The 17,126-nt window shown below is 42.9% G+C and overlaps 2 protein-coding genes across 6 annotated transcripts in view; one reads left to right on the top strand and one right to left on the bottom strand.

Annotated features, from left to right (window-relative positions):
• Nucleotides 1–1,026: 1,026 nt before the first annotated feature.
• LOC126403047 (ninjurin-1-like) lies at nt 1,027–13,242 on the bottom strand. Its single transcript, XM_050065447.1, has 4 exons — nt 13,208–13,242; nt 6,183–6,420; nt 1,181–1,341; nt 1,027–1,073 (listed from the first exon to the last, which is right to left on the bottom strand). The coding sequence occupies exons 1-3, from the start codon at nt 13,238–13,240 to the stop codon at nt 1,199–1,201; spliced, it is 414 nt and encodes a 137-aa protein (XP_049921404.1). The 5' UTR covers nt 13,241–13,242; the 3' UTR covers nt 1,027–1,073; nt 1,181–1,198.
• A 448-nt stretch (nt 13,243–13,690) lies between these two features.
• Nucleotides 13,691–17,126, top strand: part of LOC126402657 (serine/threonine-protein kinase WNK2) — a 55,883-nt gene continuing 52,447 nt past the window's right edge. For 3 of the 5 annotated variants that reach the window (XM_050064812.1, XM_050064811.1, XM_050064809.1), the window contains exons 1-2: nt 13,692–13,998; nt 14,592–15,420. In XM_050064812.1, the coding sequence (XP_049920769.1) occupies nt 14,770–15,420 (651 nt within the window). In that variant the 5' untranslated portion in view covers nt 13,692–13,998; nt 14,592–14,769. Of the gene's footprint in view, nt 13,999–14,591; nt 15,421–17,126 lie in introns of all 5 variants that reach the window. The other 2 variants (XM_050064808.1, XM_050064807.1) reach the window with 1 other exon arrangement.

Here is a 17,126-nt window from a genome sequence, read left to right as displayed (position 1 = left end):
ATATCAGTCCACAGATCTGCCCTGAGTGGAGCTGTGTGTGTCATCAATCTGGCTCTCGGCTCGTCTGGCTGTTTCCACGGTTACGTGATAGTTGTGGAGGAGGAAAAGGATCAGATTGTGACGTCGGTGTGTCATCTGAAAGGTGCTTTGTCACAGTCACGTTGAAGAAATTATAGATCGCAGCATGAATATTCGTCAGGTATTTAGCAGATGGTTACGTGAAACAGGCTCAAACTGCTTTTATGTTCTTGTGTTAAACCACTGAAGTGTATAAAATGAGCATTTGCCTCGGCTCTAATTGGGGTTTCGGTGACATTGCTGAAACACAGTCTAATTAAGGCTTCCATTTTAACGAGCAGTTCTGCTGGGGTCTGTGCCGTGTTGACTCTGACTCACCAGCTGCTGGTCCAGAGAACCACAGACGCACTCCAGGTTTGCTCAGAGCGCACAGAGAGTCATGGCACAACCAACATTGTTGTAATTGAATGTTACGCATGCGGCTGGGTGGCAGATGTGTTGGTAAGGTTAAAGCTGTGGAGCTGTGGAGCTGTGGAGGTGGGACAGATCTGTTAGTCAGATAAGGCACACCCTCCTGGACCCATCAAACCTCCTGGTCCGAGCTGTCTGGAAAAGAAGCATGACATCTTGCTCTAACGTCACCAAAGCAATTAAAAATTGAAGCCTGTTCTGCTGTCAGCGTGTGTGTAACTGTGCATTCGTGTCTGGCTGATGCTCGGGGTCACTCCCGGGCAACAAAGGAGACAGACAGTGTGAGGTCACATGTGCCTGACTGCAGTTGTCTCCACTTTCCTGTTTGTCCACTAAGGACAAATGTTGTGTTGTTTACATACCAGACCCATTTATCACCACTGCCGTTTCTCTCTCCTGCTGACTGCTTTCTCTTCATGCAGGACAATGATTTTCTGGTAAATGAACAGTAGTTGGATATTTGTGCCAGTTGTTGGAAGTTTCTCTGAGAGCCTGGAGAGGTCAGTGTGTTTGTAGGTCAGGTTGGGGGTTGTGAAGGTCAGGTCCAAAAACATGCTGACTACATGGATGTCTATAGAAGACAACTGCACAGTAAAGCAGGAGAGAAAATACCTTTGTTAGAGAGGTGGGGGGGCAGAGAAAGAGAGTGAGCATAAAGAACATATGTGAGCAGCAAAAATAGAAAGAATACCTGCGTGTGTGTTCTTCATCAGTCGCTGCGGTTCGGCCTGTGGACTCCAAAGGCTGTGATGAAGACATTGATCACCACTATGATAAAAACCAGGCTTGTGGCCAAGTTCTCTATAAGGTTCAGCTCCCAGTGCTTTTGCTCATCATTCAGGTTCCATCGGACTGCAGACAGAACCAGGAAATACAATTAAACGCGTACTCGATGAATTTCTAATCAAACATCAGCAGTCAGCTTGATTCTGGGACTCGAGCCAAATCATTATGCACAGATTTACTGCCAGCCATAAATCCATATATATTTAATTCTGAGCTCAGGAAATGTGAGTGATCACACAAAAATGCAAAGGAATAAACATATTTAGTTCTGAAAAGGACATATGAGGATAAAGGAGGCCTTTGGTTCAGTTTTTTGCTGTGCAAATGGTACAATTTCATTTTTTTCAATGAATAGCTAACAATACAAACAAACAAACAAAACAGTACGGAAAAAATATTGCAATATTGTAATTTTATTTTTTTAATTTCATTTTAATTTAATTAATTTTAATCTTTAATTTAAATTTTTTTTTTTTTTAAAACATAAATGTCACCATTTGATGCACTGCACCAGATTATAGCTTTGAACTATAAACTCTGTAGTACTTTGGCAGGTCAAAACAGAAAATATTTATAAATATGTATATACAAAAAATATGAACATATGGACATATTGGTTATGTTCTAGTATTTTTTATATATATTTTATTATGAATTATGAGTTTTCTATTCTGTATTCAGTGTTGGGGAGTAATTAGTTACATGTCAGGGAAATGAAAATAAATGTAATCAGTTACAGTTACTGAGAAAAAATATATGATTAAGTTACAGATACTAAACATAATGTTGGTGATTACATTACATGATTACGCTCATTCTGTTGCTTTGCATCTTTTTGCTACGCAGGAATAATTTTATTGGTTTAGCCTAATTCCGGACATTTTTCAGCTTTAATGCCCAGTTTGAAACATTTGTCAGAGAAGTAATCAAAAAGTACTCGAATATAATAAGTTACATTACTCTAATGAAGTAATTAAAATAGTTACATTGCTTATTACATTTTCAACAGTGTAACTAGTAATCTGTATTACATTTAAAACGTAACCTTCCCAACACTGTGTTTATTTATGTTCTTGACTGTTACAGTACTTGCCTTCATTTATTCCTCTTAATACACTAAAAAAATCCACTGGTTCAACTTAAGAAAATTAAGTTAACAATTTGCACACATCTTTTTAAGTAGTTCCAACTCTGGCCTTATTGAGTAAATACTACATTCATCTTTCATAATCCAACAAACCCAATTAGTTTAGTTCAACCAACATGATTTGCTTTGACCCTTAAAAAGCTTAAATATCTTGAACCTACTTAATATTTATCCAAAAGTTGTGGTGATGTTAAGTGATCAAAGTATTTTATTTAATTTATTCTAATTTATTTATTCTGATTCCATCCTACTCAAAATTGTCAAAAACGTTTTTGATTTTGACGCTTTAATGTAACAAACATATTTTTTTGCTGTGGAAAAACTTCTTTGTTTTAAGCGTCATCCACAAAACCCCATTAATCATTTTTCAGAATGTATATTTATTGAATGTTTATTTCATGCACTAAACACCAAGACAAAGTCCTTATAAGGGAAACCACTTGGTAATAAATCTTAATCTGATTGTGATTCTGATATAAGTTTATCACTAGGATAACAAACTGCACATTTTTTCATATTTGAATGGCAAACAAAATAAATATATGGTCATGCTCGTATCCATTTCTGTATTTTCTCACATTCATCAAACGTGCAAGCTCAGCTGGAAAAGGGTTACCATTTCAATACAATTAAATGCTTATATGATACAATACAAGGAGAATGTAATTTTCAATTATCTGTTGATTGTTTTTTGTGATTTATTTAATAAAGTTTAGTTTTATTACTTTTCCACCTGTGGAGCCATTAAGACAGTTAGTGTCTTAGCTTCCCCCTCAACATCCAAATACTTGTTATCACATGTTGTGCATCAGTGTATTGTTATGAATTCAGGCATTAAAGACTGACAAAGACAAACAAGCTTGTGGTTCAAAGCACACAGAAATAAACAGGAATAACAGTACAGGGAAGACTGAGCTGACAAAGGGAAGCTTGTATTTCCTGTATGACACAGCTTCAGTATATTTGTGCTTTGTTATCATCTGAACAAAATGATGAAAGAACAACTAATCTGTGTTGTCGTAATGCCTTGAAATCTACTGAAGGTGTCATCTTCATCATCACAGTGACGGGCCTATGGATGATGGTAAATGAAGGTGTGATTGGGCGCTCTGTGTGTGTGTAGGGGGCTGTGACTCTACAGGCACATGTTACTTGTCCATGTGCGTGTGTGTGTTTGTTCATGGGAGATTACCAAAGGTTAAATGGTGTAAGGACCCCGCCTGGTTGTGTGTGTGTGTGTGTGTGTGTGTGTGTGTGTCTGATCATCCAGGGCTGGGGTGGAGTGGAATTGGGGGGGTCGGTGGTATGTAGGCCACTCACATCACGCACCACTGGCTCCATTAGACAGCGCTGGATCCACAGGAGAGGGAGGGAGCAGGACGGAGGGGGCAGCGGGGTTCAGAGCAGTCAAAGAAAATGAGGGAAGAGGAATGAAAAGAGCGATGAGTGGGGTGTGTTTGATATGCTGGTGGAGACGAGGGGGGCTGCTGAGGGGCCTGGGGAGGCAGAAGGTTTGGTGAATGGAGGAGGTCAAAGGGGGCAGACGTTCATGAATGTGTGATGACTGACCTTCTTTCTAAAATATGTTGCAAGAAGATGCAATAACAAAATCTTATTTTACCTTTTATTATGATTTATAGTCATAATGATGATTCATTACGGCTGTTATAACTTTATGTGAACACAGAGAAAATTTGAACCCAATAATGTTAACCTAATAATTCATGGGCATTTTTGACTAAAACACTTAAAGGTCCAGTGTGTAGGATTTAAGGGGGGAAATTTTGGCTGAAATGAAATATATCATATTAAGCATGTTTGCTTTTGTGTATAATCATCTGAAAATAAGAATCAGTGTGTTTTCGTTACCTTAGAATGAGTAATTTATATCACAGGAAGCAAGTCCTCGTCTATGGAGTCTTCTAGCCCAGAAGGGACAAACCAAAAACTGACTCTACATACAACCATTCACAGTTTTGCGTTTTCACATCAGCAAACGTAGTTGGCAGCCCCTTCGCAATGTGCCACACAGCATTGGAAAAACACTAGTTTTTAACAGGAAACTATTTTATCCAGGGTTTTTTTTTCCCAGTTTAAATCTGGTCTGTTTGTTTTGGTGAGGAAGAGACCTCCGTGAATAATTCAGCTCCTGTTATAAGCCTCCTGAACGTCTGGATCTTAAGTTATCAGAGAAAAAGTTGAGCAAACATTAGCAGGTGCAAGGCTAGCAGCTTGTATGCAGTGAGCCAAACAGCAGCAGACAAACACTGATTTGTAACGTAAACTGCTTTACTCAGAGATTTTACTAGTTTTAATCACCTGGTCTGTTTGTTTTGGAGAAGAAGAGACCTCTGCAAATAATTCGGCTCCTGTTTTAAACCTCCTAAACATCTGTATATAAGTTATCAGAGAAAAAAGCTGAGCAAAGATGAGCAGGTGCCAGACTAACAGCCTGTATGCAACAAGCCGAACAGCATCACATTTTTTATTTGTAACATAAACTGTTTTACTCCAAGATTTTACCAGTTTTAATCACCTGGTCTGTATGTTTTGGAGAAGAAGAGACCTCTGCGGATAATTCAGCCTCTGATAAAAACCTCCTGAACATCTGGATCTTAAGTTATCAAAGAATAATGCTGAGCACACATTAGCAGGTGCCAGGCTAGCAGCCTGTATGCAATGAGCCAAACAGCATTAGACAAACACCGATTTGTAACGTAAACTGCTTTACTCAGAGATTTTACCAGTTTTAATTACCTGGTCTGTTTGTTTTGGAGAAGAAGAGACCTCTATGGATAATTCAGCTCCTGTTTTAAATCTCCTGAACGTCTGGATGTGAAGTTATCAGAGAAAACTTTAAACAAACATTAGCAGGTGTGGGATTAGCAGCCTGTATGCCACGAGCCGAACAAATGCTGATTTGCAACATAAACTACTTTACTCAGAGATTTTACCAGTTTAATCACCTGGTCTGTTTGTTTTGAAGAATTATCTGCAGATAATTCAGCGAGTTTACGCTTGGCACATGGGAGAAGTTTCAGCTGGTTGCAATCTGCAATCTGCACCACCAGATGCATCTAAATCCTACACACTGCTCCTTTAATTCAGAAATTATTATGTCTAGATTATTAAGATTTTAAATCACTATAAAATATACCAGTAAAGTGGTTATATTTCAGATATAGAGAGGATAATGATAAACAGTCTTTTATTTACTCCTCCTGCTCAAGCTGAGATGAGTCAGTGTGACCTGGCTAAAGTTCACTGACCCACTGTTCAGTCCATCAGAGGAAAATATACTGCTCCAACCCACAGCAGCAGATCTCATCCTAACTCATCTTCCCATCTTAATGTACACGTTTTCTCAAGCCCGTGGGTGTGCCTATTAAATGCAGACATCATCCGGACCTCTGGATGTGTAGATAGATGGCATGTATTTACTAAGACAAGGCTAAGACATGCAAAGACATGAGCACTGACACATATTGACACATCCGCATGTACAAAACGAAATGACTCCCACACGTGCTGACAGCAGCACTAAAACCTTGAACTCTGACCTGGTGTCAGGCCTTGTTGCCGTGGTTACAGCTAGATTCCAGCGGGTTGGGTAATGGATTGTTTGTCAGGAGTCAGTGGACTTGACATTGGTGAATCTTGCCGGGGGACACACAAAGGGCTAGTGAAGGTTAAAGGATGTGAAGCATGCCAGACAAAGACAAAGACACCTCTGGGGCTCGGGCTCTGTTCGCATTCTCACCTATGAAGATGAGCAGGAGCCCGACTGTGACCTGCAGACAGAGGGAGATGCTGATTAAGGTGACGATGGGAGTGTAAAAAGAGAAGTTTGGCCCCTGGTCCAGCACAGCCTTTAGCTGGGAGGCGTTAGCCATCAGTAGAGCCACATCCAGCATGCTCTCAGCTGCACTCTTCTTATTAGCATAGTGGTTCATGTTCAGAGGAGCTGGGCTGCTGGGCCCAGCATCTGGATGGGAGGCCTGGGGACAGAAGAAAAGTAACTGATGTTTACGACTTTGAGATAGCGCCCAAAAGAAGAAGGCTTGGGAGCTGAACAGAAAGATGTGCTCTGTGCTGCGTTTTGTTCTCCCAGCAGAGCAACAAGGCAGCATGCTGATGAGACTAGCAGTAATTTTGTGCTTCCTGTGCATTGATGGTGAGGATCTGGTTATCACTCTGACCTAATTAGCGCAACGAGCAGCCATTACAGAAGAGTGACCTTTGAAAACAGAGCCATTAGTACAGCAAAGAGATACTGACACACTGGTAACAGACCCATTAAAACACGGTGAACATGTCGTGCTCAGTGTTAGCGGCCTCCCACTAGCTCTGGTTTCAAATGATGACATTCAGGCCGCACGTTTTCTTCTTCTCTGAGAATATCATAGGGTACATGTTGATGTGAGCTCTCTATTCCACTATTTGTTGACTTTTCCGATCAAAGCGGTGTGCCTGACATACTGGTAGAGGGTGTTACTATGACCCCTTAGGTCATATCCTGCTCATATATCACTGTCTCTAAGTGGAGGATAACAGGGTTAGTTGTGTGACTGCACTGAGTAAAACCACAAACAGCTTTTTCACAACAGTTTTCTTTGACAATCCTGCCTCATGAGTATCAACATTTTATTCATACTGTATACTGAGTAGAGCAAAAATGCATTTATTATATTAAATATTCTATGCAGCACCGACGTAGGAAGACAGAGGGTAATTTAGGCTTTGATCAACAGGTGTTAACAAAAAGCATTAAAGTCAAATAAATCTTGGTTTTACGTTGAATTCTGACCTATTGATTCTTGTGTGGGTGATGATTACATAACAAAAGATCTGCCAGGTTTTGTGTGTGTGTGTGTCTACGCCATCCCAGTGGACTCTGCTCTGCAAAGAGAAAGACTGGGCCAGCAGGTGCTGGATAAACAGTCTGCTTGTTGATGAGTATGAAATCGCTCTCTTTTAAAGTGATGAAAATACACCTTCTGCTGGAGCACTGCTGGTCAATGAACATCCACTTGCAGCTTTTGCTCAGCAATGCCCGCCTAACACCTGAGCACCGTCATTGAAGAATCGGTCGTGTCAAGGCCAAAGCCTGCGCTCTCTCCGCCAACATAAAATAATCAGCAGCGCTCGCAGCCTCTTCCTCGACACTGATGCCTTCCCTTTTTTTTTTCTCTCACAACACACCCCCACCTGCAGCTGCAGAAAGCATAGTTTGTCAGGGATTAACCAAACCGCAGAGCTGGTAGGAACTGTCTTCCCCATTCTCCAGGGAAAGAGAAAAGAAGAGATGCACCCTCTAATTTGTTTCAGGGTAGGCTACAGCTGAATTACAATGTATTTAGGAGATTCGCAACACTCAGCTGGAATGGTTAAGTGGATGTATGAGGGGGAAGTACAAACTGTACAGTAGGTGTGGTCGTGGGGGTTGGAGAAGAGCTAGTACTCTGGTTGCAGTAATTATTTTGATGAGTTTTTTTTAAATCCTGCAATAACCACCGGACAAGCCATGTTTAATTCTCTAATAAGCCATCGCTTTTTAGGACATGGATTACACATGTCACTGGCCAAGCATCTGGCAGCGTACTTATCATTTCAGATTTTATAATTTGGCATAACTTCACGTGAACACTTCAGAGACACCCTGACAACTCTGTCCCCTCAGGCAAATCTTTTTCACTCTGAGCCACAACGCCCCGTGGTAAGACTCATAGCAAGGAATTAAGCAGGTCTTCAAAACATGTTTCCCTGCAGTCCATGGGAGAGGCGACGTGGTGCGTAGTGTGTGTAGCACCCTTGTGACTGTGATTCCTGCCAAACGCCGCAAATGGCACACTGTCATGACGTGTCAGGGTCAGCCGCTGTGCTCTCAAACACTGACAGCAGCTTTTCAGAGACAGCCCTTTATCCCCGAGTCAACAGACCACGGTGAGATAATGCTTGTTGTGAGATCACAGGTTGGAAACATGCAGTCAGAATGTCTAGGAACACAGCAGAAGGATTTTCTCAGAAATTCTCCAGCAAATACAAAAAACTCTGTCTGAGTTCTACGCTGTAGTTTGTGTAGGCCACAACTAAAGGTCACCAACTTAATCAGTCCAAGATTTTGTGAGGTATAATCCTGTTGTCTACTGATATCATATGACTGAGAACATGGGATAACAACTTATCACAGCAGGGGAGATGATGAGGAGCAAAAAGATAGTGAATATAGGCCATGAAATGTCACACTGTGCTGTCAAGAGACGGATATGGGTGTGCACATGCAAAACCCCACGGCAGGTGTTTTGATCCAGGCATTAATTTACGCCCCATAACGACCCATATTTGCATATTTACACTGACTTTTGTTTTCCCGTTTGAAATAAACAGAGCACCTGTCAGTCACCCAGCCATTAAATGTCTTTTATACTCCTCACAATCTAAAACGAAGGGTTCTCATTAAGTCAATCCCTCTGTACTGGTCCAAGGTTTCAATGCTCATTTTTGTGATGAATTATTCACACCACATTCCTTGTCTGAAAAAGACCCAGGGGACACACTGCTGAGAGTGAAAGGGAGGAGGATGAGGAGGGGAGGGAAGACAGAGAGAAATAGATAAGTTGTTAGAATCTGTTTTAACTCTCGCTTGTGCGTCACTGTGGAATAGTAGATAGATGTATGCAATAATATCCTACATACTCTGCTCTCTGCAGAATCAGATCAGGTATATTACAGTGTGTGGGTATGAGATAAAGTGGTTGAAAAGAAAATCAGATGGGTAAGTTGTTCATTTAAAGAATACCTCTTAAAATGAGTATTGTTTACCAAAGTGCCATACTGAGACAATCAGCAGCTACATGTACATACCTTGAATGACTCAATGAATCAATGGTGTGGTGGTGTGTCTTCCAGAGGCCTGGGATTTTGAGGGTTCTGCGCAGTATCTTAGCAGTTCCTAGGACTGCACTCCTCTGGACAGAGACCTCAGATGTTGTACCTGGAATCTGTCGGAGCCACTCTCCCAGTTTGGGCGTCACAGCCCTGAGTGCTCCGCTTGGATTCCCAATCAGGGCGGGGCAACACATATCCAGTCTGGACCCTTCTTAGTGCTGCTAGCCTACCTCAGAATGAGTGAAACCGCAAACGCAAGGGTCATACCGGCTAAGACGTCACCTGGGTCAACAAGGTCTGCATCAGGTGTTGAGGAACCAACCTGATGAGAAATGGGCTATTGAAACAAGACAAAGACGAACTAGAGCAGAGAATATGGAGCTGTTGGAGTGCTACTATACAAGTAACCCCAGCGAGAGGGGTTCGAAACCCAACATCTAGGCTGACAAACAACTCCTAGCCCAGTGTTCCAACATCCACAAACAGCAACTGCTATCACATCTAGAGACTGATGAGGTACAACAAACATACTATGGCAAGGGCGAGCCAAGACGACAGATCAAAGTGTGGATGTCATCATCATCCCAACACTCCGAATTCCAGGTACAACATTTGAGGTCTCTGTCCAGAGAAGTGCAGTCCTAGGAACAGCTAAGATACTGCGCAGAACCCACAAACTCCCAGGCCTCTGGTAGAGGACCCAAGCTTGAGGAAGACACACCATGTAGACTGAGTAATACAACAGATCTTACTTAGAGGATTTTAAAAGTAAATTGAAGAACTAGAGACTATTATGTGATGCAATCACTCCAGACACAATACAGCGATCTGCAACTTAAAGCATATGCTAGCATGAGGCATAAATTTGGGGACCAATGGCACCCTCCCTATTTCCTACCTCTTTTTTCCACCCCCTTGCTAAGACCACATCCATATTCAAGCTTTGCCTTCTTCTTGGCAACACACCAGTATAGTTTTGTGACTGTATCTTGCATGGTTGTGACGTTATCACATTGACGAAAATCTGTCCTAAGACAGACAGACATACAGACAGAGATAAACACCTGCCAAAGTACTCAAAGCACCTTCTGTGGTAGTTCCCACCACAATAGCTGTCACCAGGACAGCATTTTGCCATGATGACACACACAGAATCACAGGGTGAAATTAATACTAGCTGTGGCGATGTTGTCTCGACTGGTAATGAAATCTTATTGCAGGTGGAAACAGACAACTTTTTACCCCCCTCAGTCCCCTAAGGTTTCAAAGTGGTATTGTTGGCGCCGCTGTCACAAAGACAACTGGATCTCTTTTCGTTTTCCTCAAAGCCTAGCCCCTACCACGGTATTCACAGTTCAGTTGTTGCATGATCCACCATTTCTGCTACTGGGGATAGAAAATAAAAAATAAAAAAATAAAAGTGCTATCCTCTTCCTGTTTGGTTGCACAATGGTTGATGCACTTCCTTCCTTATAGGGAACCAATCTAAACACTGATGGTGCCATCATTCTTTAGCCATTACATTGTGCTATCAACATTCACTTCATAATTATAAGTTAAAGCAAAAACATGTCTTCTTCCACTTTAACTCTTCTCCAGTCAAGGGAAAAAAACAAAAATGCATGCTCACTGTTGGATGACACCTGAACAGTGGAGCGTCGAGGAGTAATTGGGCTGAAAAACTAAAAGGCCTTGAGGTCAGTCAGGTCAGGGAGAGATCGGGCAAAGCGAGATTCAAGCTGTTGCCAATTTATGCAGTGTTTTTAAAACAAATAAAAGACTGCTTCTGTTTAACCAGCGCTACCCAATACCCTCTCACCCACGAGAGAATAAAGTCGTCCTTCATAAATAACTATCTTTAATGTCTGACTCACGGCTGCTTGCAGTGCAATTGATTACCTGCTTTGGAAAGGCTGCAATTTTAAATCCCTGACATCGAACCTAAATCTTATTTGAACCACTAAAAATAGATTTTCATTGTGTATTCCAAAGTCAAAAGTTTGGCTCACCTTCAACTACAAAGAACCCATTGAACTCACACACCTAATCCTAAACTTTTCCCCTTTTCCCACATTGTCACACTAACTGATTACCGCTAAGCTAAATACCTGCATGTCACTTCCTGTGAGTGTATGTCACAACTATGGCTTTGTACCACTCTGTATCTGACGTGTAGGAAGCTCTTTGCAGCAACAGTGTGAGACACCACTTAGGACATGGTGAGACCTTGCATTTATTATTTAGCTAATTGAACTTGCTGCCGTTCAGCAACATGATGAAGACGCAAATGAGCTCATTTCTGTAACTGCAATGGCCTTGTGTGTGTGTGTGTGTGTGTGTGTGTGTTTCCCTTCCTTTTGTTTGTTTTTTTCCTCACACATCAGCACTTCTTTGCTCTCCATCCATCATGTCCTATCAGCAGCCTCCCTCTCCCACTCACCTCAAACTCTGGCCCTCCTCCAGATGAGCATCGACCCAACTGTAAATCTAATTTCCATGATTCTCTGTAGGGCTTTTAGTTTTACAGCCTTACACAGTGCAAAGAAAACATGGCTGTTTCAGAGCGTGGTCTACCCCACCATCGGACAGAAACCGTTCTCGTTCTGGAGAAAGTTGCAGTGTGAAACCTTCTGATTTGCCAAAAGGACGTGCTGGAGGATGTGCCAGCACTGTACTGACATCTGACGCAGAATGTGATTGGTCTCGGGTTTCAGTGTAACACAGGCACAGATATTAAAAGCCTGTGGAAAGTGTGCATATAGGAGCTTCACTCCACAAAACGACCGTGGATTGATTCCATTGTTATTGACTCACACTGGTGGGAGACACATTGTAAATGAGACCAATTGCTCATTTTATTGAGCGTAAGGGTATTACGTTCTGCGTCTGTTGGCTGAGCTCTGACAGTCAGAAGGAAGTATCTCTGGCTGCCAGGGTCTCTCTCTCTCTTCCTCCTCCCTTCTTCCTCAAACACACACACTTACACATCTATCTGAAATTAAATGGCGCTATAAAGACATTGAATATGGGGATGACATAGTGATGCCCTGTAAAACTGCATTTGAACTACCACATATCTAATTACTTGTCAAATGGCAACTCCAATCGCCACATAAAACACAATAAACACCCCTTGTTGTGACATGACGTAGGACGACATTATGTAAAAGTAAAACTGCCTGTGCATGTGTTTGTGTGCACATTTTGGCTGGTGAAGTGGAAACAAAGAAGGGCATTCATTATTTATAAGGTCACTCAGGTGCCAACAATGCTTCACTCCTCAGCTGAACCAGACTGTCATCTGACACTGCATGCCTGAAACAGATGTGAAGATCTCTGTCTCAGCTTATTGACTTGTTTCATGCAATGCATCCCATGCAGCTGCATTTCTGTTCTGCAAAGTGATGGCGATGACATACGAGAAGACACCAAAGTGGCATTAAAATGCAGAAATCACAGGAAGTGGATTCTTACACATGATCACCTTACATGAAAGTGCACCACCACCACCACAAACTGTGGCTTCGGGAAATGGCCGCATAGATGAATCACCACCTCTCTGACAAAGTCCAAACAAAAATCCAACAATGTAAGCTCCACAAGTTTGGCATTCCTTGCACGACAGTGGTGTTGAATTCCATTACATTTTCCAGGAACTCAATGTGTCCATCTCTGAGCACTTGTTTGACACTTGTTGGCTCTCCTTGCAGTTGTTTTCCAGGAAGCAAGAATTTAAAAAAAAAACATAGTGGGAAGAGAAATATTGCACCCAGGCTTCTCTTATTCCTTGCAGTTTTAAGTTATGCAACACACAACTTATCATGCACACATGTAGCATGGCATAACATAAGATTTATCTGTTTATCCCTTTTTAAAAATTGGTTTCAAATGTCTTACCTCAGTCCCACTTCCCCTGTTGCTGCTGCTCATCATTTTCCCATGCGTGTGACAGTGCTGCACTTCATCTGCAGGCTGCAGCTCTGTGAAAATGAGCTGCAGAGTGTCCTGTTGTGGGGGGGTAAGAGAAGACTGGACCTGCAAGCATACAGCCTACTTAACAGAGTGGCAGATGCACACACAGCTATATGGCCACAGCAGTAGTATTATTATAATATTGTAAGGAAATTGTGCTGTGCAGCAGCAGCAGCAGCTCTGAGTGAGAGGCAGGGAGACACGTGACTGGATGAGTTGATGAAGGGCGTAAGAAAGAAATGTTGCAGACAATATTAGGCGTTTGCAAAGACTAATAATTTGTCATGCAGTTGCATTGATTGTTCATGTTGAGATATGTGTCAGTCTTGCTCACACACCACAGCAGTGTGAGTGTCCCAGCGTGCTGTGTGATTGGACGGTCTCTCCAGTCGTTACCAGGGGCGTGGATCCAAGCGAGCTCAATGGGAAACACATTTGTGTGCCTCGCCGTTGTATTAACCTAATGGGCAGAGGCGATGACAAGCGAAAACAGTTGTCCGCGTGAATTAATTGGCGGTGGGGAGGCAGGGAAACTAAAATTTCCTGTGTCGTAAAGCGGCCCGGCTGGTGTTTAACTACACGCTCCGCATACAGCAGCAGCAACCGTGGAGAGAGACTCTCGGCATCGTTAGCTGCTGTATCTGCAACCGAGGAGAGGGATGCGAGCACTTGAAAGGAGATAAATACAACGTATGTTTTTTCCACGTCAGTATGAGGTAACTTATGTGTTCACTTAGCAGAGGCTGAGGTGTATTTGAATTTGTTTGCGGTCGCTTTGGTCGCTTTTGTGTGTGTGAATGGGGGTACTATGCAGATAGGGCGTTTTAAAGTCCACCTTCGGCTAACGTTAGCGAGGTTCTTCCAACACTGGACCTGTCGTGTATCGCTAGCGTGAGTTTAGCCGAGGTTGTTTCGTGGGTTTTGTTCGCTTTTTGAGCCAAGGTAAGTCGTGTCCCATGTTGGTTCAGTTTAATAAAGGTGTTTAACGACTAGCTAATGTGTTGCTGTCTGATTATTGACGGTGAATTAGCGAGAGACGTTAGTTTTGAATTGCTAAACTTTAACGTTAACTTGTGTCGTCACAGGCTTTCTTGCTAGTTTTTCGTTCACCTGGCTGATAATGGCTCCTGCCTGCTAATGTGCTTTAACACGTTTGTCTGTTTCATCCACCTGCCTTCATTTACGCCAACAAACTTAAACTCCGTAGTGACTGATATGTGTATCTCGGTTTATATATGGCTCCAGCTTTGCCCTTCACACCTGCAATTGTTTAATTTTGTTTCACTAACTGGTAACATTTCTTTTCCAGCTCTTGATATCGGATGAAATCTCGTCTGTCATCCATCCCACTGTTGTCAGGGGCCTCTGCTGGCAAACTGCGTCACCGAGTGGGCGCTGCAGGTACTCATCTCTGAATCTGCATGTTGGGAAGTCTAGCCATGGCACGAATGACCTGGAAACCAAAGTGACTGAACTTTTAATTCACCATGGAGCCGGAGGCTAATCCAAACTCCGATCCCCACCAAGGACTGAAATACCCATCTGTACCCAACTCTCAGTGTGAACTGGCCACGAATATGTATGAGGCCATGGGTGATGGGAGTGTCAATCATGTGGACTCAGTAGTGAGAGGTGGGAGTGACCCCAGTGCATATCCTGTCTCCAGCTACCATAGGAGTGTGCACCAGAGATTCATCAGGAGAAGTCTGTGGATCTCGGACGCAGAGGAGCAGGCATTTGAGGCACCTGAGTGCGATAACCGGAATAAGATCCTGAACATAAACCTGCGGACAATAGTGGACAGGACTCGGGGGACTAGCTGTGGGATACAGGGGGGCTCCAGCACTGAAAGTCAAGGTGGACAAAAAGACAGTGCAACAGAGAGCGCCAGTGCAGACGAGGAGAAGGAGAAAGGAGGAGGAGATGCGATAAATCTTACATGCAGTGATGGTGGGAAAGCAGCTATCAAGGCAGCCAGTGAGGAGAACGAGGAGGAGGCAGAGATGAAAGCTGTCTCCACATCACCGGGAGGAAGATTCCTCAAATTTGACATAGAGCTGGGGAGAGGGTCCTTCAAGACGGTCTACAAGGGCCTGGATACTGAGACCTGGGTGGAGGTTGCCTGGTGTGAGCTGCAGGTAAAGTACTGACACTGCATCTGATTTATTCTGTCTCTCTGTGGCACCCAAGCAGAGACTCAGTGTCGAGACAAAGCACACCACCCTTTTTTTTTTTAGATGCTTATTTTTGCAGATGGGCGTGGGAAACACTTTCAAACAACACATGTAATTTAGCAATAACTATCTTCACATTGTTGTTTTCTACAAGAAGTACCCAAGTGATTTATATTATTGGAGAAATGCCTGACTCTCACAGGAAGCCCCCTCTCTGTCGGTGAAGGTTCGCACATGATGATAGTGTAATGGTGATGTCTTCAGGGAGCTGTCAATCAGCCTCACAAGGGAGTCTGCTAAGTTGCAAATGGGTTACCACTAAATTTTAAATGGTGTACACGGGAAAAAGTGATTGACAAGCATTAGCTGTTGACGTGGAGACACATACTACCACTTAGATAGAGTGATCAGCTGTTTTGCCCGTGCACATGGAGCGTCTGTCTTGTCTTGCATTACACAGACACAGGAAAATCACCAGCTTAGACTGTGCAAAGGTATTAACTAATTATTTCCGTCCTTTGGAGACTGCAGCAAGGATTACCTCTCTCTCCCTCTCTCTCCCAGGAGGCTTAAGGGGGACTACAGTAAGCATGACTGGCCCCCTCAAAGACAGAGAACCTCTACTGTGATTTGTTATTCTTTCACCACTCAGATTAAAATAGTTAGGGATTAATTTCCAACAGTTTACGTACCACCATCCTTCATTTTTGCTCAAGTCATTTGCCCCGCTGATAATGTAATGATGCTAAGCGCGGTTATTGGAGTGGGCAGCGCAGGAGATGCTTGTATGAGCTCTGTCCCAGCAGTGTGTCTGTATGTTATGAGCCGTGCTACTCCCTGCCTCCCTCCCTCTGTGCAACAGGAGGTAGGCAGACAGGAAGCAGCTGAAGTGCGCCGTAGCATGCTGGGAGCTGTGTGGCGGTCCTGTGGCCTCAATGAATACTAATGCCTAAGGTATTGAAAACATGCTGCGTCAGTAACCTATGTGACTAAAGAGTGCATTGAAAGAGTTAAACCTGTTTTCAAAGACCGGAGCATCACAAGCCAGTGACGCACCCTATCACGAGGAAGGACTTTGAAGATAACATGCTGTTGGCTAGGAATGAGCAAAGATACAGTAGAGTCAATAGCACTGACGGTTATAATGACTTCATTTGGGTGATGATGTCATGCAGACTGATAGTAGTGTGGAGCAATCTTACATCTCCCTCAACTTGACAACACTGAGCTGAAATTGGACTCAGCGGATCATAGGATGTGGAACAGGAGGCAATTTCCTTTATTTTATTCTCCCCCAGTGACACATTAAAACTCCCCCTAGTGGACAGTCAATAACGGATGTTAATTGCAATACAAATGGTCCTTTCTCCCAATCATGTCCTCGTCTTGTTGCTCTGTCATAAATATAGCTTTGAGCTCACACTCTTCTATAAACAGTTCGATAACAAAATACTATGCTGACCTGATCGTTGTTTTTCATCAGAGCACACTCTGGCTCATTAGCTTACTGAGTGGATCAGAGCCATTAATTGAGGTTTTCTGTGCCTGACTGAGTCATTACGGTCTCATGTGGTGTCATCCTCAGTTGATAAAAACTGCTTGTGATCTCATGTCGATTAACCCTGCCTTTATGAAATTTACCGTCCAGTGAGCTGAACCATCTGAGTGGT

Source organism: Epinephelus moara, chromosome 16, assembly GCF_006386435.1.
Source record: "Epinephelus moara isolate mb chromosome 16, YSFRI_EMoa_1.0, whole genome shotgun sequence".
NCBI classification, from domain to species: Eukaryota; Metazoa; Chordata; class Actinopteri; order Perciformes; family Serranidae; genus Epinephelus; species Epinephelus moara.
Note: the sequence above shows the minus strand (reverse complement) of the source record. Positions and strands in the feature narration are given on the sequence as shown.